General features: G+C 40.4%; 1 protein-coding gene and 1 pseudogene across 6 annotated transcripts in view; one reads left to right on the plus strand and one right to left on the minus strand.

Annotated features, from left to right (window-relative positions):
* The window catches only part of CTDSPL2 (CTD small phosphatase like 2), a 106,100-nt gene extending 93,386 nt beyond the window's left edge, over nucleotides 1–12,714 (plus strand). For all 6 annotated transcript variants that reach the window (XM_035259524.3, XM_002753404.7, XM_035259529.3 and 3 more), the window contains 3 exons: nucleotides 3,107–3,233; nucleotides 4,925–5,020; nucleotides 7,770–12,714. In XM_035259524.3, coding sequence (XP_035115415.1) covers nucleotides 3,107–3,233; nucleotides 4,925–5,020; nucleotides 7,770–7,835 — 289 coding nt within the window. In that variant the 3' untranslated portion in view covers nucleotides 7,836–12,714. The remainder of the gene's footprint in view (nucleotides 1–3,106; nucleotides 3,234–4,924; nucleotides 5,021–7,769) is intronic.
* A 5,670-nt stretch (nucleotides 12,715–18,384) lies between these two features.
* On the minus strand, nucleotides 18,385–19,418 carry LOC144577334 (farnesyl pyrophosphate synthase pseudogene; annotated as a pseudogene).
* Nucleotides 19,419–23,788: the final 4,370 nt, after the last annotated feature.

Raw genomic sequence — 23,788 nt, forward strand, 5'->3', positions numbered from 1 at the left:
CTGAGGTTGGGAGTTCGAGACCAGCTTGACCAACATGGAGAAACCCCATCTCTACTAAAAGTATAAAATTAGCTGGATGTGGTGGCACATGCCTGTAATCCCAGCTACTCAGGAGGCTGAGGCAGGAGAATTGCTTGAACCTGGGAGGCAGAGGTTGAAGTGAGCTGAGATTGAGCCATTGCACTCCAGCCTGGGCAACAAGAACAAAGCTTCGTCTCAAAAAAGAAAAGGAAAAGGAAAAAAGCTTTAATAGCTGGGTACTAATTTTCTTTCTTTTTTGATACTGATTTTCACCCTGTTTCCCACTGGAGTGCAGTTTGGGACCTCCACCTCCTGAGTTCAAGAGATTCTTCTGCCTCAGCCTCTGAAGTAGCTGAGACTACAGGAGCATGCCAGCATACCTGGCTAATTTTTGTGTTTTTAGTAGAGATGGGGTTTCACCATGTTGGCCAGGCTGGTCTTGAACTCCTGACCTCAAGTGATCCACCCACCTCAGCCTTCCAAAGTGCTGTGATTATAGTGGTGAACAACACAAGTTCTTCACTCTTGGAGCTTTTGTTTACTAATGAGGAACAAGTGATAGTCATGTTATTACAATATGTTATAAATTAATAATCCTCTTTTAAACTAGATTTATAAAATCTATACACTTGAGGGTTTCCATTTGTTTTATCTAGTTGTATTTTGAAAAATCTGAAACAAAAGCTTTTTGTTTGTTTTTGAGCTGGAGTGTCGCTTTATCACCCAGGCTGGAGTGCAGTGGCATGATCTCTGCTCACTGCAACCTCCTGCTCTTGGGTTCAAGCGATTCTCCTGCCTCAGCCTCCTGAGTAGCTAGGACTACAGACACACGCCACCACACCCTAATTTTTGTATTTCTAGTAGAGATGGAGTTTCACCATGTTGGTCAGGCTGGTTTCGAACTTGTGACTTCATGATCTGCCCACCTCAGCCTCCCAAAGTGCTTGGATTACAGGCGTGAGCCACTGAGCCCAGCCAACAAAAGCTTTTCAAACAGTAGATTGTGAGTGAGTGCTATGGGGAATTGTCTATGTCGGTGACAAGGTAAACTCTAAGAAATTCCTGTGATCTCTAAATCTCATGAGGTTTTTTTTTTTTTTGAGACAGAGTTTTGCTCTTGTTGCCTAGGCTGGAGTGCAGTGGCAGTTTTTCAGCTCACCACAGCCTTCGACTCCCAGGTTCAAGGGATTCTCCAGCCTCAGCCTCCCAAATAGCTGGGATAACAGCCATGCGCCACCTGGCTAGTTTTATATTTTTAGTAGAGACTGGGTTTTTCCATGTTGTTCAGGCTGGTCTCGAACTCCCGACCTCAGGTGATCCGCCTGCCTCAGCCTCCTACGGTGCTGGGATTACAGGCGTGAGCCACCGTTCCCGGCCAGTCCCATGAGTTTTTAATGCAAATTTACTCACATGGATGATCTGCTCTGTGATGACTGGTACCAATAGTTTTTTTCCTAAAAATGCATTCATCAGTATATTCCCAGATTTTAGAAAAAATGCAGATACATGCTATACACTCTCATGTTCCTGAATAATTGAAAGGTTTTTAGTCTAATATAATTTAAATAACTGTACTATCCACGCACAGATTCAGTTGTCTCCTGTCTCAGTGAGTTTGCCACTATTGGTGAAGAGGCATCAACAGTGACTTGAATTTACATGCTATACCTGCCTTTCCAATTTCCTCATATCCACATGTTTATAGAAATAAAACAGGGAATCCTATTTAGGCCCAATCAAGGCTTGAATTAATTTACCTAGTCTTTTTTTTCTTTTTTTCCCAAAGTAGAACTGACTTTAAACCTTCCAAGGGCCAGGTGATCATTTGACTGTGATTATTAAAGTTATTCCTTATAATAAGGGGGAAAGAACTGCTTATACATTTTATCCGTTTTTTAAATTCTTCCTTTTTGCTATAACGACTGGCACTGATAATTTTAAGACTGAGATTTTTATTTGTGTGTGTGTATATGTAGATTTTACTTATTCTTGGTAGCACTGTGACAGATTTTGTGGGTAGAAAATATCCGTTTCTTGAAACTGCATAATTTAAAATACAGGTGCAAATAGGTCCTAGGTTTTGCAAAATTGTTAGTGTGATTAAGACACAAGGAAGATAATTTACCAATTATTAATAACACTTTATACAGAATAGAGTATCGAGGTAGAAAAAAATTATTATATGTATCAGTTATTAATGTTCAGAGACTAATATTTTGAGTATAAGTTGAGATTATAATAATTATTCTAGTATTTATTGTAAAACCTTTAATAGCTTTCTGAAATGATGTAGCATTTTTCAATTTGGGTGAAACATTAGTTTACATTTATAATACTTAAATCTGAATTCCTCATAATAAAATGAGGAATAATCATCTTTTTTCAAATGATCATACACATACACTAAAAAAAATAAGGGTGTTTAGGAAAAGTTGAAATGATGGAATGTTTTGGTCTTAGGACCTTTTCTCAGAAATTATAAGGAAATCTAAAAAGCACTTTTTAAAATGCCAACACAAAAACATTCCTTCTTATATTTTCTATTCTGGCATGTACAGGGATAGGGAGGCTGTGTGGTCCACTGGTTAGAGCCAAGATCTGGGAGCCAGGAGGATCCTGGGTTCCAATGCGGGGCTAACCACTGACTTACTGTGTGACCTTGGGCAAGTCACTTGACCTCCTTGTGCCTCAGTCAACCATCTGGAAATTGGTTAAAAAGCAGGACCTCGCTGACAACCAGATGCTGCATCTGAGCTGAGCTTTCCTGGGTAAATAAATTACAAAAACAATTTAGAGTTTTAATCCCCCTTTATAATTTAATAACATTTTGGGATAAACTGGAGTTAAAGCATAGTAATATTTGGTTATAAGCTTTCAATAATTGCTAAGAATTTTTATAATAAAATGGCAGCCCACAGAGCTTAGGCCTATATTTGTGTTTGATTTTCCTTCATGAGAGAAAATAATATGGCTTAACCTATAAAGCCTATGGTATATATATATGTGTGTGTATATGTCGGTACTTTTTAGAGAGTTTTTTTTTTGTTTGTTTGTTTTGTTAATTTGTTTTTATTTTTGTGTTTAGGCACCGGCTTTTCCGTGAACATTGTGTTTGTGTACAAGGAAACTATATAAAGGACTTAAATATTCTTGGAAGAGATCTTTCAAAAACTATAATAATTGACAACTCACCACAAGCCTTTGCATATCAGGTAGGAAGAAAGCTGATAAACTCAGATTCGAAAAAATACAATGAAGACACATGCTGCCAAACAATATGATGGGAGAAGAAGAGAATTTTCACTGGTGTAACTTCCCTTTAATGTATCATTTTTTTAGAATTAGAAGTGACAAAGTGCTATATTTCTGGAAAGTTTTTACTTAAATGACATGCAGCATAAATGAAGAAAAATCTGAGTAGTAAATCTGAAAAAGAAAACTATAAGCATCATTCAGTAGCATTCTAATCAATCATTAAATCAGTAATCAGTAATTTAATCATAAACATATTTGAGTACTATAGTTAGCTTAACTATGTTATGGTCTGCTTATTTGGTTTAATATTCTGAAATATTTTCTTAGACTGTTTTTTCAATATATTTGTACCCTTTGTTAAATATTTCTTTGATGTATAACTACAACTATAGATGAACCATTCTTTCAAGATATATTTCAGATTATGAATATGTCCATGTAATATTTTTTGTTTGTTTGGTTTTGTGTGTGTGTGTGTGTGTGTGTGTGTGAGAGAGAGAGAGAGAGAGAGAGAGAAACACGGAGTTTTACTCTTGTTGCTTAGGCTGGAGTGTGCAGTGGCATAATTCAGCTCACTGCAATCTCTGCCTCTTGGGTTCAAGTGATTTTCCTGGCTTTGCCTCCTGAGCAGCTGGCACTATAGGTATGTACCAGTACACCTGGCTAATTTTTTTGTATTTTTAGTAGAGATGGGGTTTTGCTATGTTGGCCAGGCTGGTCTTGAACTCCTGACCTCAGGTGATCCACCTGCCTCAGCCTCCCAGTGTGCTGGGATTACAGGCGTGAGCCACCGCATCCAGCCCCATGTGATAGGATTTCTTAGATTTGCTTCACAATAAGCCAGTCCAGAATAGGGATGATGGAAAGGGGATTGGTATATAAACATGATTTGTCCTTCTGTGTTTCAAGATGTCTATAATAAAAAGAAAACAAAGGAAAAATTGTATATGATATTAAGTTATATTTAGGTCCTTTTATTTGTTTACACTTAAAAATGTCTTTATGAATTTCATCTTGGTTCTTAGATAAAATGACATTAATTCTCCATCTCATACACAACATTTAACCTAAATTTTGAAATATTTTATCCCGGAGATTATTTATCATAAAATAAATATGGTTTGCATCTTGTTTTTAGGCTCCTTTTCAATGAAATGCCTTTGAGTTAATTTGTTCTATATTTCAGGTTATCATCCTACTTGTTGGGAATAGAATAATGAATGGGAGAGATATATGGTCACTGTATTTAAGGGAAAAAAAGTATAGGGTTTCCAATATTCTCTTTACATTGGTGGTATCCCATCTTTCACAGTGCCTACCTAGCATTGTATAATTGTGACTATTTCTGGAAAGAATAAAGGAATATTTTAGTTATATTAATGATTCTTGTAAAATGTATTTTAATGGAAATTTCTTGTTTAGCTTTATATACTCTGAGAAGAAATGACACTAAAAAACCAGTAAGCTTCAGTTTATTATCATCTGTCTCTTGAGCTATTAAGTTGTCAAACAAAGGTCTGGTGACATTGCCCTTCAAAGGATCTTTTAAATCAGTGTTTACTTAAAAAATCTTTTTTCTTTTTTAACTTTTTGCAAACTAGGCAAAATATAAGTAAAAGAGGATTTAATTACTTATTTATTGTTTTAGCTTTCTAATGGAATCCCTATAGAAAGTTGGTTTATGGATAAAAATGACAATGAACTCCTAAAATTGATTCCATTCCTGGAGAAGCTTGTAGAACTGGTAAGTATAGCATATCTTTTTCTGTTGTGTTTTTCTTAGCTCACCTATATTGAAATAAGTCTTTTTAAATGTCTTTGCTTTGTGTGTACTGAATTACAAAGTCAACTGTGAGCCAGGTCACAGGTGCCATCACAGACGCCTCTGTAGTGCCAGTTACTTTAGAGGCTGAGGCAGGAAGATTGCTTGAGCTTAGGAGTTTGAGGTCATATTAGGCAACATGGTGAGACTTCGTCTCTTTAAAAAATAATATCAATGATGATAGTAAAGTCATCTGTCATGGGAGATAAGGGTAAAGGTTGAAAAACATTTATGTGCATTTTCAAATTGTTTTGTTTTTTGAGGAAGAGTCTCGTCTGTCACCCAGGCTGGAATATAGTAGCCCAATCACTGCACACAGCAAGCAGCCTTGACTTCCTGGGCTCAATCGATTCACCTGCCTCAGCGTCCTGGGTAGCTGGGAATATAGGTATGTGTCACCACGCCTGGCTAGTTTTTATAATTTTTGTAGAGATGGGATTTCACCATGTTGCCCAGGCTGGTCTCAAACTCATGGGCTCAAATGATCTGCCCATCTCAGCCTCCCATAATGCTATTATTACAGATGTGAGCCACCATGCCCAACCACATTTTCAGACTTTATATATTATATTAAAATTATGCTTATCAGTATTTAAGAATTTATAGATTGAATGTCTTTACTATTTCAGTGGTCTGTCTTTTACAAGTTGCTAAGCAGTTGTATTAGAAATAACACTAAACTGGCCTGGCATGGTGGCTCACACCTGTAATCCCAACACTTTGGGAGGCCAAGGTGGACAGATCACTTGAGGTCAGGAGGTCAAGTTTAGTGTGGCCCACATGGTGAAATCCTCATCTCTACTAAGAATACAAAAATTAGCTGGCCATGGTGGTGAGCATGTATAATGCCAGCTACTCTGGAGGCTGTGGCAGGAGAATTCACTTGAAAGATTGCAGTGAGCCAAGATTTCACCACTGCGCTCCAGCCTGGGCAACAGAGTAAGACTCTGTCTCAAAAAAAAAAAAAAAATTAAAATTAAAATTTTGGTCTTATAATTTACATCTAGAATTAATGCTCATGCCACTGAAACTTTATTCTGGAAATTATATTTCTATATCACGTGGAACACTTAGCTTTAAAGACTATGTAGAAAGTAGAATTTCCTTTTACCTATCTTGGTTTGGTCTCTTGCTTAATTCAGGCTTTGACTGGGCATAGTGATACATACCTATATAATCCCACCTCCCCTCCCCTCCCCTCCCTTCTTCCTCTCCTCTCCCCTCCCCTCCCTCCCCTCCCCTCCCTTCTCTTCTTTCTCTTCTCCTCTCCCCTCCTCCCCTCTTCACCTCCTCACCTCCTCCCCTCCCTTCTCTTCTCTTTCTTTTTTTTTTTTGAGGCAGGATCTTACTCTGTCTTTTGCCCAGACTGGAGTGCAGTGGCACAATCTTGACTCACTGCAGTTTCTGCCTCCCATGTTCAAGCTATTCTTGTATCTCAGCCTTCCAGCTAGCTGGAATTACAGGCACCCACCATCATGCCTGGCTGATTTTTTGTATTTTTGATAGAGATAGGGTTTTGCCATGTAGCCCAGGCTGGTCTAGAACTCATGACCTCAGGTAATCCACCTGCCTCGGCCTCCCAAAGTGCTGGGAGCACAGGCATGATCCCACCATTTGGGACCCCACCATTTTGGCAGCCTAGGTGGGAGGATTGCTTGAGGCCAGAGTTTGAGACCAGCCAGGGGAACATAGCGAGACCTCATCTCTACAAAAATAAATAAGTAAATATAAAAATTAGCCAAGCACTGTGGCATGTGCGTATAATTCCAGCTGCTCAAGAGACTCAGGTAGGAGGATTGCTTGAGCCCAGAAGTTTGAGGCTCCAGTAAGTCAGGATCATGCCACTGCATTCCAGCAGGGGTGAAAGAGCAAGACCCTATCACACATTTATTCATTCATTCAAGTAACTAAATAAATAAGTAAATCTTCTTGAGAGGCCAAGGTGGGTGGATCACCTGAGGTCAGGAGTTCAAGACCAGCCTGGCCAACATGGTGAAACCTGGTCTCTACAAAAAAATTAGCCGGGTGTGGTGGCAGGCACCTATAATCCCAGCTATTTAGGAGGCTGAGGCACAAGAATTGCTTGAACCGGGAGGCAAAGATTACAGTCAACCGAGATTGTCCCATTGCACTCCAGCCTGGGCTGCAGAGCAGAGACTCAGTCTTGAAAAAACAACAACGGAAAAATAGCCGGGGGCGGTGGCTCATGCCTATAATCCTACCACTTTGGGAGGCTGAGGCAGGTGGATCACCTGAGGTCAGGAGTTCGAGACCAACATGACCAACATGGTGAAACCCCCCTTCTCTACGAAACAACACAAAAATTAGCTGGGCATGGTGGCAGGCACCAGTAATCCTAGCTACTCAGGCTGAGGCAGGAAAATCACTTGAACCCGGGAGGCAGAGGTTGCAGTGAGCCAGATCTTGCCATTGTACTCTAGCTGCACAACAGAGCAAGACTCTGTCTCAAAAATAAAAATTAAATAATCTTTACTGAAATTTTTTAAATCTAAATTTAACTGCATCTTTGTAGTATCTCTATTTGGTGAACAAAATATGTTGTAAAATAGAAATTGCCATGTTTTCTCTGCAAGGTAAGAATGTCAGTGTTATGATGATCATACCTTTCAAACTGTATGCCTTTTTAAAAAATGTCTTTTTTTTCACACAGAATGAAGATGTTCGACCACACATCAGAGACAGATTTCGCTTGCATGATTTGCTGCCCCCAGATTAAGTACAAAGACTTGTCAAATCACTGAAGGGGGAGAGAATGCAGGACCCTTTTGGACTAAGACAAAAACATTGCCATTACTGTTGAAATTTTGCATTTTTGTACCCCGTCTTGCTTTTCTTATCTTTGGTGCCCAATAATAATCAAGGGTTACAGAAAGAGACTTTATCTATCTCAGATTGAATACATACAGTAGGTAGGCTAAAACAGAAGAGTCTTTAGAACTAGTGCAACTCCAGTGAAATTTTTTTATGTACAGGACATCTGCAGTTTATAAAGAATTCTGTTTCTGCCACCAGCAGTTTGACCTGTAGACACACAGGATTTTATGATAATAACAGAGATGAAAATGGACTTTTATTTTCTCTCTGTTTGGTGCTCTAAGTGGGTTTGTAGCCACTTTTCTGTTACTTTATGATTCTCATTTCAACAGGAATGGCCAGTAAATGTTGTTTTCTTTTTCCTGTTAAGGTTTATAACCTTTTTACATTTTTGACCTGTATTAGATTAGAATTTCATTATGCATTCCTTTTAGTTGAGGCGCTTCATAGTTTTCTGGAGATAGTCCATTTTTAGTTTTTTATTATACATTTGAATGGCCGTTTTCCTGCTTTGTCTGCCTGCATATTGTATATTTGTTTTAAAATATTCTCTACTTTTAGTCCATGTAAGTTTCATTTAGAAAGACATGCATTTATATTTTGTTTCTGTAATATTCTACTGTAGGTGAAATCTTTTCAAAAATCAAGAGACTGGGTAGATAAGAATATATGAATGACTAATATACAAAAGATTTAAACCATTGTGATGGCGTGTATTCTCAAATGGTAATATCTTGCAATGGCACACAGATTTAATGGATAAAGGTATACCTCAGACTTCACTGTGCTCACAAATCTTTGAGGAGAAAGTTTGGTCACCTGTTTGGCTTGATTTAGTTACTTCTGCCTTTGGTTTTCTCCAGGAATGAAGTATTCAGCACAGTGACTCAGTATTTTTAGTTATTTTGCATGGGCTGGTAGTACCTCTGTTATGCTCTCAGTTACAATCAATTTAAAACTGTGTAACAGTCTTGGTACCTAACAGTAGCTATGCATAATCCTGTGGCACAGTACACTCCCAAGCCACCAATGCAGTTAATATGCTCTCATAGTGGTTTTTCTATGCTATATGAAAATAGTCTTCAAGCCTTGGTTCTCAAATGCAGCTACCACAAGAGGTTGATATTTTTATAGTGGCGTGTAATCTCCTTTTCGGGAGGCTTTTTATGGAAGGTAGAATTTGTAAAAGTTCGTATGCTTTGCCTCTCAACTGCATTAACATGCCACAGGCTCAGACTGTTTTTGTGTAAAGGATGTCAAAGAACGGCACTTTTTCTAAAGAGAAGTTTGATATTTTGTATGCTTGTTAAGAAAGTACAGTATTGGAAATTAAAGGTGGACAACTGATAATTGAGGAGTATGTCAATTAATTTTTTATGTATATTACCTGTTTACTTGTACAACTTACTGTACAAATTACATGCAGCTTCATTTTCAAATGAATCCTTAAAATAAGGAAACCTTTTTAGGAAAACATTTAATTTTTATATCTTTGATTTTAAAGGCATGAGTTATGTCAATTTTCAGTGTATTAATGAAGATTTTAACTTTTCATCAGGTTGAGTGTTTTCTTACTATATTATCTGTTGTGTATGTAGTTAGCATATTGTGTCACTGAACTGTTTAAAAATCTAGCATGTAGAGCAAGCCTGTTTTGTGGAAAATCCTTATTCATTAAAAAAGTAATCATGGCAGATTTTCTGCAAAAAAAAAAAAGCATTTGCAATTTAGAATACTGATTTTTTTAGTTTTATTTAAAGAAAGGTATTTTGCTTGCAGGAAAAAATAGTACAGATTCATTTTAATGAGAATCTTTGAAATGTATTTATCTTTAGGGCATCTGGGCATCTTTATGCTGTTTGTCTTCTGTCTTTCTTGAAATAAAATGTACATACGTTACCTTTACATATGCTCTTGCTGAAAATTGTGAACCTAGTTACATTTCTCCCTGCTCCCTTCCTTTTTATGCTCAAACAGCGAAACCCAAAACTTATATAAGATCTGAACTTTCAGCATGCATTCTGATTGCTGAAAGTTTTCCTGATTTAGTGCATTCTCAAAGGGCTTTCCCATAATTTAAAGGGAAATGTAAGCACCTATCTACTGTGCCTATGGGCACTTCAGTAATAAACACCAACTTTTAAACTAATCATCTTTTATCAATGATAAAGTTGTTTTCAGTCCCATGCTAGGAGAGTTCCTTTAAGTTAGCTGATCAAGCATAAGAAGCTTCTATAAAGAAATAAACTAAGGAAAGTTTTATATGGCTTGAGAAAATTTCTTGAGACCAAATTAATATATTTTTTCTTCATTACTTTGAGTCATTTTAAATTTGTTAATACAAAATTTAAGATGATTTACAGAGACAATTTAGCCAGCTTCCTTCCACCTTAATATAATGTTTTGTCTTCCCATTATCCTTTCTTTTCTTTATCTGTTGGTAGACGTAGAGTACTTCCATTTAGTTCATTGGAGGTGTATATTTTTTAAATTGAAATGTGCCCAGCCCCTTCAGCTCACACAGGAAACATGGACTCTTAAAAAAAAATGACTAGTAAATGCAGGAGAGGTGGATATCTGATACAGCGAAAGTGACGTATACACATTACAACTCTGGAGTACATATTAAAGTTGTGCTATTTCCAGTGGTAAATGTCTGACTTTTAAGACATTCTTTTAAATTTGTATCATTGTTAGGATGTTTTAATCAGTTGTTTTTTAATTCTGTGTAATATATGTAGCCCTTATCAAATTTATATCACCATATTTCTCCTTGTGTCCTAAGAGAATTCATGACAATTCGTAACCATAAATTGTTTTATATTGCTAGTATGTATATTTATTTTTACCCAATGGCTTTATCTGTTTCCCAAAATTTATTTGGGATTTGTTGAAAGCATTGTGTAACTTCTATAAACGGCTGTTTTCTTGTAACTGTCAGTGAAATGAATGTGTACATTGCTTTTTGTATTTCTTTGTTTTTTGGTTTTTGGTTTTTTTGTTTTGTTTTGTTTTGTTTTTTCCCAAGGGTTAACATAGAATGCTTTTTTTTTTTTTAATTATCTTTGGCCAATGACTTTTTCAGCTAGATCTTACTTTCATTCAGCCTTCTAAAGAAGTTCGTTTCTCATTGTTTTGTTCCGTCAACTTGCCTGAAAAACAGAGACTTCATCTCATCAATGAAGAAAGCATTTCATTATTCCTACAAATCTTTCCTGCGAGCACAGAATTCTTCATAAGGACCAGATCTCTTCCATGTCTGTGTCAATCACATAAAGCTAAAATGTAAAGGACATTGAAGCCTTTATTTAATTGTACTTATATGATGGCGTTATATGCTACATCATTAGCTACTTAAGGTTTTCTGACCTGACTTCTCTTTGTCTTCCTAGGTATTTATTTGTTACCTCTTTTAATCTTGTGTATCTAAATTAACTTAGTTAATAATTACCCACCGAATAACTATGCCAAGCAACTAGTAAAGAATGTTTATTTTATTTCCCCTTATAGGGGAAGAGTGGACTGGGAACAAAAATGTATGGGCCAAAAGGCCTTAGGTTGTCATTCATTCACTTTCTTATTCCTCTCATGAGCTATATTTGAGTATGGTATTTTTTTAGTGCTGATGTGCTTATGTCATTACTTTTCATGTCTTCCCCTGAGTTGAAAGCCTACAACAAACCTGTATAAAATACATTTAAGAATCTTCAGAATAAGAACCACAAATTCAGTATCTTATATTTAAATGCTTCTTAAGTTATTATTGGAATCCAAGTCTCACTAGGACACATTTTTATAAAATGTTTCTCTGTATCTTGAATTGAAATTACTTCCCAGAGGCAAGAGTTCTGGGGATATAACACAATTTGAGATCTTTTTTTTTTTTTAAGAAAGGGCAGGGAGGGGAGGGAGAGAGTGACAAGTTTATACTAGTTAGGTTATGGTTTTCATATTCGTATTTTAAGATAGATTAGTTGGTTCCCAGATCTGACCATTAGAATTACTCTGAGGAGCTCTTAAAATAGATCCTGGGGCCTCTCCCTGGAAAAGTGTCCCACTGGATCTCCAGTGGGGCTTGAGAGTTCTGGATTGTTTTTTTTTTTTTGTTTTGTTTCTCTGTTTCTTTAAATCTCCTGGTGATTCTAATAGCCAGTATTGGGAAATTGATGTTTTAGGTAAATGTGCACTCTTCTGATAGTAGGCAACAAAATTAAAGTTTACCAGACATCTCTTTGTGGTATAGAGTTGTTGTTGTTAATTGTTGTTTTTTAAACTGGGACCAGATTTCACAGCTTATTCAAGATACATGGAGGAATAATAAAGAAGATTGAGGCTACTGCTCATCATTTTTGTCTTTCATACTTTTTTAAGAGTTTGCATTTCTAAGACTTGGAATAGTTGACCATATACATAGCTAAAGGACATGTCTCTGAATGAGACCGTTATATATATTATCTGTAAAATATTTCACTATTTTTTTATTTTATAAATATTTGTAGAAATAAGCAATGAAATACTACTTTCATCTTTTCAAATGGGATTTTTCAAGGCAGTGTCCTTTTGGCATTAAGGTAGGGGGGAGTTAATATTCTCTCTGCCTGTTTCCACGTGAATCAATATAAAGTCATGGACATTTAAAAATCTCAATTTAATTTCTACTTATTTACTATGCAGTATAGCCATGAACAAGTAATGTAGATTTAGTTTTCTCATCTTCAAATGCCCTGGTCACCCTACCTCACAGGGTTGTTGTGGGGATAAATAAAACTTTTATGGAAGCACTTTTTTTTTTTGATATTTTATCAGCCATCAGAAACAATATAATTTCTGTATTTGTATAGTGCTGTTTTTACAAGCCTGTCTTTTTTTTCACATTACTTTCCCTTTTGATGTTGAAAAATATAAAGGAAATTGAGACTTAAGAAAGCTGTGACTCAAGACTGCAGCTCCTCTGGGACACTTGAATTTAATCACTATAATCTATTTCCCAATGCCTGGGCTTTGTGTATGACTATGTTTGTGCATGAATATGAAGCTTTCTCAAGTTTGTAAGTCAGTTCAGCTAAAAAAATCTTATAAAATGTAAGGAATATACATTGGTACAAACTAGACCTACAGGTAATAATCCATTTTAAACTAGAAGGAAATGTCATGTTCTAGGTGTACCTCTATTTTACACAGTTTTCCCAATATCACAGAGCTAGGACTAGATTGTAGGTCTGTTAATTACCATTATTCACAGTAATGATTTAAAAGGAAGGGCATTCTTTATTGCTGGAACTACTGTGAGCAGAGGTGAAATTTGAGGATACCAACCAGAATAAAAGGAGTTGGTTTTTAAAAGGAAAGATAAGATGGCAAGAGTGAATCAGATTATAGTGAGCTAAGCTGAGGAATTTATGTACTTCGTGTATGGGCTAAAATACATACAAAAATACATGGGTTAAAGTAATGATTGCTATCACTATAGCATAATATTACTGATCCCATCCTAGTTTTTGTGATGAGACTGTGATAGCTGTTTTCCCTAAGCTCCAAAGGAATTTTATGCACACACAGTTTTGAAAGCAACTGCAGTAATCCTTGAGAAATAAATGATTACAGTATTAACTTTCTATTCAGGCAGATAGTTGACTTGAGAGCATGATCAATGAAAGCATGAAGTTCAGAGTCAAAGTTAAATTCAAGTCCCTGAAAACCTAGCCACTTACTAAGCAAGAGGGTTCCTATCTTTCAGAATAGTAAGGATCAAATGAAACATCAAAGCATGTTATAAACCATAAAGCAATATACAAATAACAGAATGGAGATGTAGCTAATTTGAAGGAGGGATGAGAACTATACATGTGGTTTTGAGAGATACCAAGAAGGTAGGAATGAGCAGTAGAATCAGGTTATTGTAATAACCACAAAACCACAGGTGGTCAGGGAGGGTTTTTAAGAAACACATAGGCCGGGTGCAGTGGCTCAAGCCTGTAATCCCAGCAGTTTCGGAGGCCAAGGCAGAGCGAATCACGAGGTCAGAAGTTCGAGACCAGCCTGGCCAATGGTGAAACCCCATCTCTACTAAAAATAGAAAAAATTAGCTGGGTGTAGTGGTGGGTGTCTGTAATCCCAGCTACTGGGGAGGCTGAGGCAGGAGAATCACTTGAATCTGGGAGCCAGAGGTTGCAGTGAGCTGAGATCGCACCACTGCACTCCAGCTGAAGCAACAGAGGAGACTCTCATAAAAGCTTGTAGTGGCCATCATAATAATCAAGTAGTGTTATACTTGATATATGACAATATTTGTTCAAGGCAGTGTTCAGTGGCCTTCCTAATGTCAGTAAAGAACCATTTTAAAAATAACATTACTGGCAGGGAGTGGTGGCTCATGCCTGTAATCCCAGTACTTTGGGAGACCAAGGTAGATGGATCACTTGAGATCAGTTCAAGACCTTCCTGGACAACATGGTGAAAACTGTCTCTACTAAAAATACCAAAATGAGCTTGGTGAGTGGGGCAAGGTGGCTCACACCTGTAATCCCAATACTTTGGGAGGCCAAAGTGGGTGGATCACCTCAGGTCAGGAGTTCGAGAACAGCCTGGTAAACATGGTGAAACCCTGTCTCTTACCAAAAATACAAAGATTAGCTAGGTGTGGTGGCATGCGCCTGTAATTCCAGTTACTTGGGAGGCTGAGGCAGAATCATTTGAACCTGGGAGGCGGAGGTTGCAGTGAGTGGAGATTGTGTCATTGCACTTCAGCCTGGGTGTCAAGAGTGAAACTGTCTCCAGAAAAGAAAAAAAAAATAGCTGGGCATGATGGGGGGCACCTGTAGTCCCAGCTACTCAGGAGGCTGAGGCAGGAAAATCACTTGAACCTGGAAGGTGGAGGTTGCAGTGAGCCAAGATGGCACCACTGCACTCCTGCCTGGGTGACACAGCAAGATTCTGTCTCAAAAGAAAAAAAAAATTACTACCACCGGTCTCAGTCACACTTGTAATCCCAGTACACTGGGAGGCCAAGGCAGGTGAATCAAGAGGTCAGGAGTTCGAGACCAGCCCCACCAACATGGTGAAAACCCATCTCTAGTAAAAATACAAAAATTAGCCGTGTGTGGTGGCGGGCTCCTGTAGTCCCAGCTATTCAGGAGGCTGAGGCAGGCAGAAGAATCACTTGAAGCAGGGAGGCGGAGGTTGCAGGGAGCCAAGATCATGCCATTGCACTCCAGCCTGGGTGCCAAGGCGAGACTCGGTCTCAAAAACAAACAAACGAAAAACAAAAACCACTACCTTACTATGTACTAAGCACCATGCCAGGCTCTGTGAATGGTAGAAAGTGGCAAAACAGACAATACCTTAAAATCTTGAGTTTAAAATCTGCCAGTAGAGAAAGTCAAGATCCTTAAAATGTTTGTTAAAGGGCTAAAATTAGGCTTGGCTGTGGGGAGAGGAGGCTCAGTTAGGGGAGTATTTGATCAGGTGTGTATTTTAAAAGACCACTTTGGAAATAGAGTGGGTGGGTGGGAGGCCAGTTAGGAGTTATACAACTCTCTGTGCAAAGTATTCCCTTTCTCTAAGATGGTTAACGCATTGGGTGATAGCATTATAGTGGACAATCAGGTCAGGAGATTGTTAAGGTTTTGGGGAGAGTATGGCTTGTGTGGTTTACTGAGAGCTTACTAACCATGTGGATTTTAGGCACTCCCTGAGGAAGGCATGTTTTTTCTGCTGGCCAGACAGGAATGGGAAGGTATCCTAGGATTTTATGGCACCTTGTAAAAAAGTAAGTATGGAAAAGTATATGGAAGTTGAATGAAGTCTCATTTCTGAAGACTCATGGGGGTAAGGTTTTGGTTTTTCCTTTTGGTTTAAAATGAAAAATTTCATTTAACTTTATCAAATCATATAAATAAAAAAAAATATATTTATTAAGATGGAATCTCCCTGTCACCCAGGCTGGAGTGCAATCATGTGATCTCAGCTCACTGCGACCTCTGCCTCACAGGTTCCAGATATTCTACCACCTCAGCCTCCCTAGTCACTGGGACTACAGGCATGCACCATGACATCCAGCCAATTTTTGTATTTTTAGTAGAGACAGGGTTTCACCATGTTGGCCAGACTGGTCTCGAACTCTTGACCTCAAGTGATCCACCCGTCTGCCTCAGCCTCCCAAAAGTATGAGATTACAGGCATGAGCCACTGTGCCCCACTAAAAAAAATTTTTTTTTTTTTTTTTTGAGACAGAGTTTTGCTCTTGTTACCCAGGCTGGAGTGCAATGGCGCAATCTCGGCTCACCGAACCTCCGCCTCCTGGGTTCAGGCAATTCTCCTGCCTCAGCCTCCTGAGCAGCTGGGATTACAGGCACGCGCCGCCACCATGCCCAGCTAATTTTTTGTATTTTTAGTAGAGATGAAGTTTCACCATGTTGACCAGGATGGTCTCGATCTCTTGACCTTGTGATCCACCCGCCCCGGCCTCCCAAAATGCTGGGATTACAGGCGTGAGCCACCGCACCTGGCCTTGAAAAAAATTTTTTTTACATGTACTCTTTTTCCCAAGAAGTCATTTTAAAAAATGTAATGACTCCATCATTTTGCAGTTTTATAAATAGGGGTTTTGACCCTCTTTGCAATTAAAACAATCTGCTTTTCAGCCTTAACCTAGTCCATCCTTATAAGATTTTGAGTATGATGCTTAAGGTACTTTCTCTTAAAAAGAAGCTATAAGGCCAGGCGCGGTGGCTCATGCCTGTAATCCCTGCACTTTGGCAGGCTGAGGTGGGTACATCACCTGAGGTTAGAAGTTTGAGACCACTCTGGCCAACATGATGAAACCCCATCTCTACTAAAAATACAAAAAATTAGCTGGGCATGGTGGTGCACATGCCTGTAATCCCAGGTACTCAGGAGTCTGAGGCAGAAGAATTGATTGGACCTGGGAGGCAGAGGTCGCAGTGAGCGAAGATCGCACCACTGCACTCCAGCCTAGGCCACAAGAGCAAAACTCCGTCTCAAAAAAAAAAAGCTATAAGCAGCTCTGCTTCATTTGTGCTTTTTATTTACTCTTCTATTGCTTTAATTTTTTTTTTTTTTTTTTTTTTTTTTTTAGACAAAGTCTCGCTGTCACCCAGGCTGGAGAGCAGTGGCAGGATTTCAGCTCACTGAACCTCCACCTCCCGAGTTCAAGTGATTCTCCTGCCTCAGCCTCCTGAGTAGATGGTAGAACTGCTGACCTCAGGTCATCTACCCGCCTCTGCCTCCCAAAGTGCTGGGATGACAGGCATGAGCCACTGTGCTTGGCCATGATGAAACTTTTTTTGAGATGGACTGGCTCTGTTGCCCAGGCTGGAGAGTGGCGGCATGATCATGGCTCACTGCAACCTCAACCTCTCAGGCTCAAGTGATCCTCCCACTTCAGCCTCCTGAGTAGCTGGGACTACAGGTGTGTGCCACCATGCCTGGCTAACTTTTTATTTTTTGTAAAGATGGGGTCTCGCTATGTAGGCTGGTCTTGAACTGGGCTCAAGCGATCCTACTGCCTCCTCCTCCCTAAGTGCTGACATTTTAGACATGAGCTACTGTGCCTGGCCTGGAATTTCTTGACAGAAGTTTTAATGTTAATTTGTTAAAGAACATTGATTACCTAGTCTGCTCATCTGTAAAATGGGAATACTGTCACTGTATTTGTAATTATAGGGCTCCCCTAGAGACTAACATGTGAATCACAAGTTTGTTGTTTTTTTTGTTTTTTGTTTTGAAATGAAGTCTCACTCTGTTGCCCAGGCTGGAGGCAGTGGCACAATCTCGGCTCACTGCAACCTCTCCCTCCCAGGTTCAAGTGATTCCCTTGCTTCAGCCTCCAGAGTAGCCGGGATTACAGGACTACAGCACCACGGCTAGCTAATTGTTGTATTTTTAGTAGAGACAGGGTCTCACCAGGCTGGCCAGCCTGGTCATGAACTCCTGATTTCAGGTAATCCTACCGCCTCAGCCTCCCAAAGTGCTGGGATCACAGGCATGAGCCACTGCACCTGGCACAAGTTTTATGGACTAAATGAGGCCCCTAACACATAGTTCTAGACCCTTGTTTTCCTGCTTCCTCATTTGAAAAAGCAGTATGCACACCACTGTAAACAAATTCTCAATTTCTGCTTCGAAAGCGATGCTGCATTCACAAAGCCCATGTATCTTTCCATAGTACCTTCAACCCACATTCCCCAATTTTTGTCTTTTTTTTTCTTTTGACAGAGTTTTGCCCAGGCTGGAGTGCAGTGTTGCAATCTCGTCTTACTACCACCTCCACCTCCCGGGTTCAAGCCATTGTCCTGCCTCAACCTCCCAAGTAGCTGGAATAGCTGGAATGAGAGGCATGAGCCACCACACCTGGCTAATTTTTGTATTTTTAGTAGAGACAGCCTTCACCATGTTGTCCAGGCTGGTCTTGAACTCCTGACCTCAAGTTATCTGCCCACCTCAGCCTCCAAAGTGCTGGGATTACAGACATGAGCCACAGCGCCCAGACTTCTTCTTCGCCATCTTTGTTTTTTACATAATTATTTATTGAGAGCCTCCTCTCCCTGCCTTTGTAGTCTCTAGATCACTTTTTCTGCTTGTATATTTTGCACGGAAGCCCAAGAAAGATAGCTGGGGCAGGCACTGCATATTGTTCAATGAGACTCATAATGAGTGGCTGTAACTGTATTCCTTGCTGCAAGAACATGGCCAGCAGATCCAGCTCCTCATATAGTGCCTTCACCTGGGCCACATTCTTGGCTTCCTTCTGCCTGTAATTCTCCTTCAGGATCTGGTACTGTTCTGGGAGTGGCCCGTTGCAGACACTGAACCACCAGCCAGCTGCATGTGTTGTCCTGGATGTCAGTGCCAACTCTGACGGTCACACTGGGGTCCCCAAAGAGGTCAAGGTAATCATCCTGAATCTGAAAGAACGCTCCTATCTCCAGCAGGATCTTCTTGGAATTGGGGTGCTCCTTCTCACCATCAATTCCTGCCATGGACATGGCTACAGCTACAGGAAGGTAGGAGTTGAAACCTATTTTGTGCCTGACAATAGATTTGTACCTCTTTTCATGAATCTGCCAAGATCTGCATTGCCCTGGGGGGCTGTGATGAGGTCCAGGGTCTGCCCAATCTCAGTCTGATAGGAACTCTGCAGAAAGAGCTCAGTCAGATTCAGGTAATAGGGCTGCTCCTGGCAGTAGAGCTTCAGTAGGCGGTAGATACGTGCTTCCAGAAGCACAGCATCATAGATGGCATCCAAACCCATGCCCAGCTTCTGATGCCAGCAGATCTGTCCCTGGCAGGTGAGGGATGAATCCATGATGTAACCTGCCATCAGGAAGAAAGCTTATAGCAGTTCCACACACCAGCCACAGTCAGGGCCACTGGAGACTATCAGCATCTTGTTTCCACAGCTCCACCAGCTCCCAGAATGCTACCAGCACCGTCAAACCGCAGTGATACTTGCCTCCAATGGCACTGTACTCCAGGAAACTCCTTGAGTCAGGCAATAGCATCTCCTGTCTCTGGGTGCCCCATCTCATCTTCAGTCAGCACCCTAATGATCTGGGAGAAGTGCTGAATGAAATCCTGCTTGCCTTTTTTTTTTTTTTTTGAGATGGAGTCTTGTACTGTCACTAGGCTGGAGTGCAGTGGTACAATCATGGCTCACTGCAGCCTCCACCTTCTGGATTCAAGCGATTCTCCTGCCTCAGCCTCCTGAGTAGCTGGGACTGCAGGTGTGTGCCACCATGCCCAGCTAATTATTTTGTGTTTTTAGTAGAGATGGGGTTTCACCATGTTGGTCAGGATGGTCTCAATCTCTTGACCTCATGACCTGCCTGCCTTCCCTAAGTGCTGGGATTACAGGTGTGAGCCTCTGGGCCAGGACCAAAATCCTACTTTTCTTGCATATAAACATCTGATTTCTGGTCTCCATTCATTCTGAGGGAGGAGCAAAGGGATCTGTTCCTGGATGTGGGTTCCTGCTCCTTTTTTTTTTTTTTTTTTGAGATAGAGTTTTGCTCTTGTTGCCCAGGCTAGAGTGCAATGGTGCAATCTCGGTTCATTGCAACCTTTGCTTCCCAGATTCAAGAGATTCTCCTGCCTCAGTCTCCTGAGTAGCTGGTATTATAGGTGCCTGCCAACACACCCAGGTAATTTTTTTATTTTTAGTAGAGACAGCGTTTTGCCATGTTGGCCAGGCTGGTCTCAAACACCTGATCTCAGGTGATCTGTCTGCCTTGGCCTCCCAAAGTGCTGGGATAAGCCACTGCGCCTGGCTTTTTTTTTTTTTTTTTTTTTTTAGATAGAGTGTCTCTAAGGCTGGAAAGCAGTGGTACAATCTTGGCTCACTGCAACTTCTGTCTCCCTGTTTCAAAGAATTCTCCTGCTTTAGCCTCCTGAAGAGCTAGGATTGCAGGCATGTGCCACCACACCCAGCTAATTTCTGTAATTTTAGTGTTCTCGGGGTTTCATCATGTTGGCCAAGCTGGTCTTGAATTACTGACCTCAAATGATCTGCCTGCCTCAGCCTCCCAAAGTGCTAGGATTACAGGCATGAGCCTGTAACAGGCAGGCCTGACCAGTTTTCAGGTTTTTGACTTAAGCAACTAGGTAAGTGTCACTCAATCTCCAAAGGCATCATCTATCCTCTATTTCTCCCTTCCCCTCCTCTTCCATATCCAGTCAGAAACTACGTTAGTCTGGGTTCTCCGGAGAAACAGAACCAATGGGATGTGTATATATAGAAAGAGATTTATTTTAAGGAATTGGCTCACATTATTCTGGGACCTGACAAGTCTGAAATCTGTAGGGTAGGCAAACATGCTGGAGACCCAGGGAGATTTGATGCTGCAGTCTAAAGGCTGAATTGCTTCTTCCTAAGGGTCTCTTCTTAATTTGGACTGACTGGAAACGGCTCACCCTCTTTACAGAGGGTAATCTATTTTAATCAACGTCTACTGATTTAAATGTTAATCACATCTAACAATGCATTCATAGCAACAACTAGACTAGCGTTTGACCAAAAACTGAGTAACATGGGTACCATAGCCTAGCCACGCTGATAAATAAAATTAACGATTATAGTCACTAAGTTCCACTGACTCTGACTGTGGGTAACCACCTGCCCCCATATAGGCACCGAGGAATGAGAGCTAAGCAGAACCCTGGCACAGTTAGGGCTTGAGGAATATCTCACTTTATAGTGTTACTACTCAGCTATTTCCTTTTATATAATCCTTTACATAATCATATATTGGTTTATAGAAATAGGGCTTGAAGAATCCCTTTATATAACCCTCTATATATAATCATATAATAGTTAATAGTATGAGTGCCTAAAGAATATTTCCCTACATATATACCTATAATTATATCTTAGTTCATAATCGGAGGAATGCCTAGAGTGGACACAGTACAGAGCATGAATTAAGGAATAAGCAGCTTATAATCAGAGGAATGCCTAGAGCAGACACAGTACAGAGCATGATTTAAGGGAAAAACAGTTATGGCAGGACAAGAATCCATGGCCCAGATGGCAGCGTTCAGTATCGTAAAGATACCCACTGTATGGGAGGCTTGGGGCGAGAGCCACTCCTCCTGATAAAAGAGTTGTAGGACCTTGCTCCAGTTCTTGTGGAAGGCTACTTTCAGAAGGGTAATCCACCTTGGTGACTGTGAACTTTATCAGCTCTTGCTACTGTGCTGCTTGAAAAGCATCTTCCCATAGAACCCATTGGAAGCTGCCAGAAGGTGGCAGTAACCCTGACAGCTCTGTCACTGCTGTGTGACTTAAAGCATCCTCCTATAAATCTTCTTAGAAGTAGTTTGACCATAGACAGAAGTATTGCACACTACTCACGGCCCACCTTCAAACCTCGGTGACCTAATGGGGGTGGACCCCTTACTGCGCACGACCCTTGCCTTCGTGGGAACAGGTCCCTTGCTGTGCACTGTCCACCTCCTGCCCTAGGTGACCTAATGGGGGTGGACCCCATGTTTTATTGCTCACGACCCTATCACTATCCTTAAAGATGATTTCACTCACTGCCCTGCCCCCTAACCTATACACAATAAATACTCATGCTTCTGGACATTCGGGCCCTCGCCTGACTCTGCTTATAGGTGGTGTGGCCCCCCAAGCCCAGCTGCGTTTTTCTTGTACTTCCGTGTCCTTTCTCTTTATATTTCTCGGATCCTGCGCCTCAGCACAGCATAAGGCTCACCCCACGACCCTGTGGGGCCATCAGCCCTACATCTGACCTTTAGATATTTCTCAAATTGGTTTCTTCTTATCCATTGTCATTGCCTTAATTTAGGCTTTTGTTCTCATTTAATTAATTCATAAAATACTTAAGTATTAGGCACTATGCCAAATATTGGAGTTACAATTGTGAGTAAGATAGATTGTGTCCCTAGGGACTTAAATTCCATCCTTTTCTTGCCTTCTTTCTTGCGTCCTTCCAGTTCACTTTTTTTTTGGTCATGTCACCTTGATGCCCAGGCTGGAGTGCAGTGGCCAGAACGTGGGCAACCTCCACTACCTCAGCCTCCTGAGTAGCTGGGACCACAGGACCACAGGTGCACACTACTACGCCTCGCTATTTTTTTTTTTTGTAGAGATGGGGGTCTCCCCATGTTGACCAGGCTGGTCTTGAACTCCTGGGCTTAAGCGATCCTCCCCGTTCTGTCTCCCAGAGTGCCATGGTTACACATATAAGCCACTGTGCCTGACTCCAATCCACCTTTTTAATGGCTGCCTGTAGATCATGGCCTCTCACATTTTTTTTTTTTAGGCTGCAGGCACATGCCACCATGCCAGGGTTGTGGGTAACACCCCCTATGCGCACCAAGGAAGAATTGTCCAGACCCCAAGCACAGTTAGTGTCTGAAGAATATCTTAGTTTATAGAGTTATTACTCAGCTATTTCCTTTATATAATCCTTTATATATAATCATATATTAGTTTCTAGAATTAGTACCTGAGGTATAACTTACTGCTTACATATACCTAGCTTATATAATCATACTTAATACTTATATCTAGCATACTTAGTTCTATATAATCTTTCTTTTCTTTCTTTTTTTTTTTAATTTAATTTTTTAACAAGAAAAGATGGGGTTTCACCATCATGGCCAGGCTGGTCTTGAACTCCTGACCTCAGGTGATCCACGCACCTCAGCCTCCCAAAGTGCTAGGATTACAGGGGTGAGCCACCACGCCCACCTATATAATCTTTCTATACTCATATAGGTATTGTAGTCAGAGCTGTACTGACATTTAGTACTGATTTATAGAATCCTTCTATATAACCATATAGTAGTTTGTAGTAGGAGGAATGCCTAGAGCAGTCACATAACAGAAGCAGTACATGGGAAAACAGCCAGACCAGGACAAGAACCAAAGACCCAGGGGGTGGCGTCCCTGCCTGAAACGGCATACATTGTATGGCAGGCTTGGAGCAAGAGCCTCTCCTCCTGATAAAGGAGTTGTAGTACCTTGCATCCAGTTCCTGTGGAAAGTAGGCCTCAGGACTGAGAAAATAACTGAGGGAGAACCCCTCTGGTGTGACCAGTCATGGCAGCTGTACACCCTGTCAGTCTTTTCTCACTTCTGTGCTAGCTCAAATCATCCTCCCATAAATATCTTAAGAGAAGAGCACAAGTCTGTCAGCTCCCACTGCATTGGCTTACAGTATCCTTCTATTAGAAATCCTTTGAGGTCTCCAGCCCCCAGAAAAGAAATGTTGTGCATGACACCTGTCACACACAGCCCACCTCCTTGCCTTGGTGACCTAATGGGGGTGGACCCCTTTTCTGTACACGACCCTCTACTACTGTAGAGGC

This window comes from Callithrix jacchus, chromosome 8, assembly GCF_049354715.1.
Source record: "Callithrix jacchus isolate 240 chromosome 8, calJac240_pri, whole genome shotgun sequence".
In the NCBI taxonomy this organism is placed as follows: domain Eukaryota; kingdom Metazoa; phylum Chordata; class Mammalia; order Primates; family Cebidae; genus Callithrix; species Callithrix jacchus.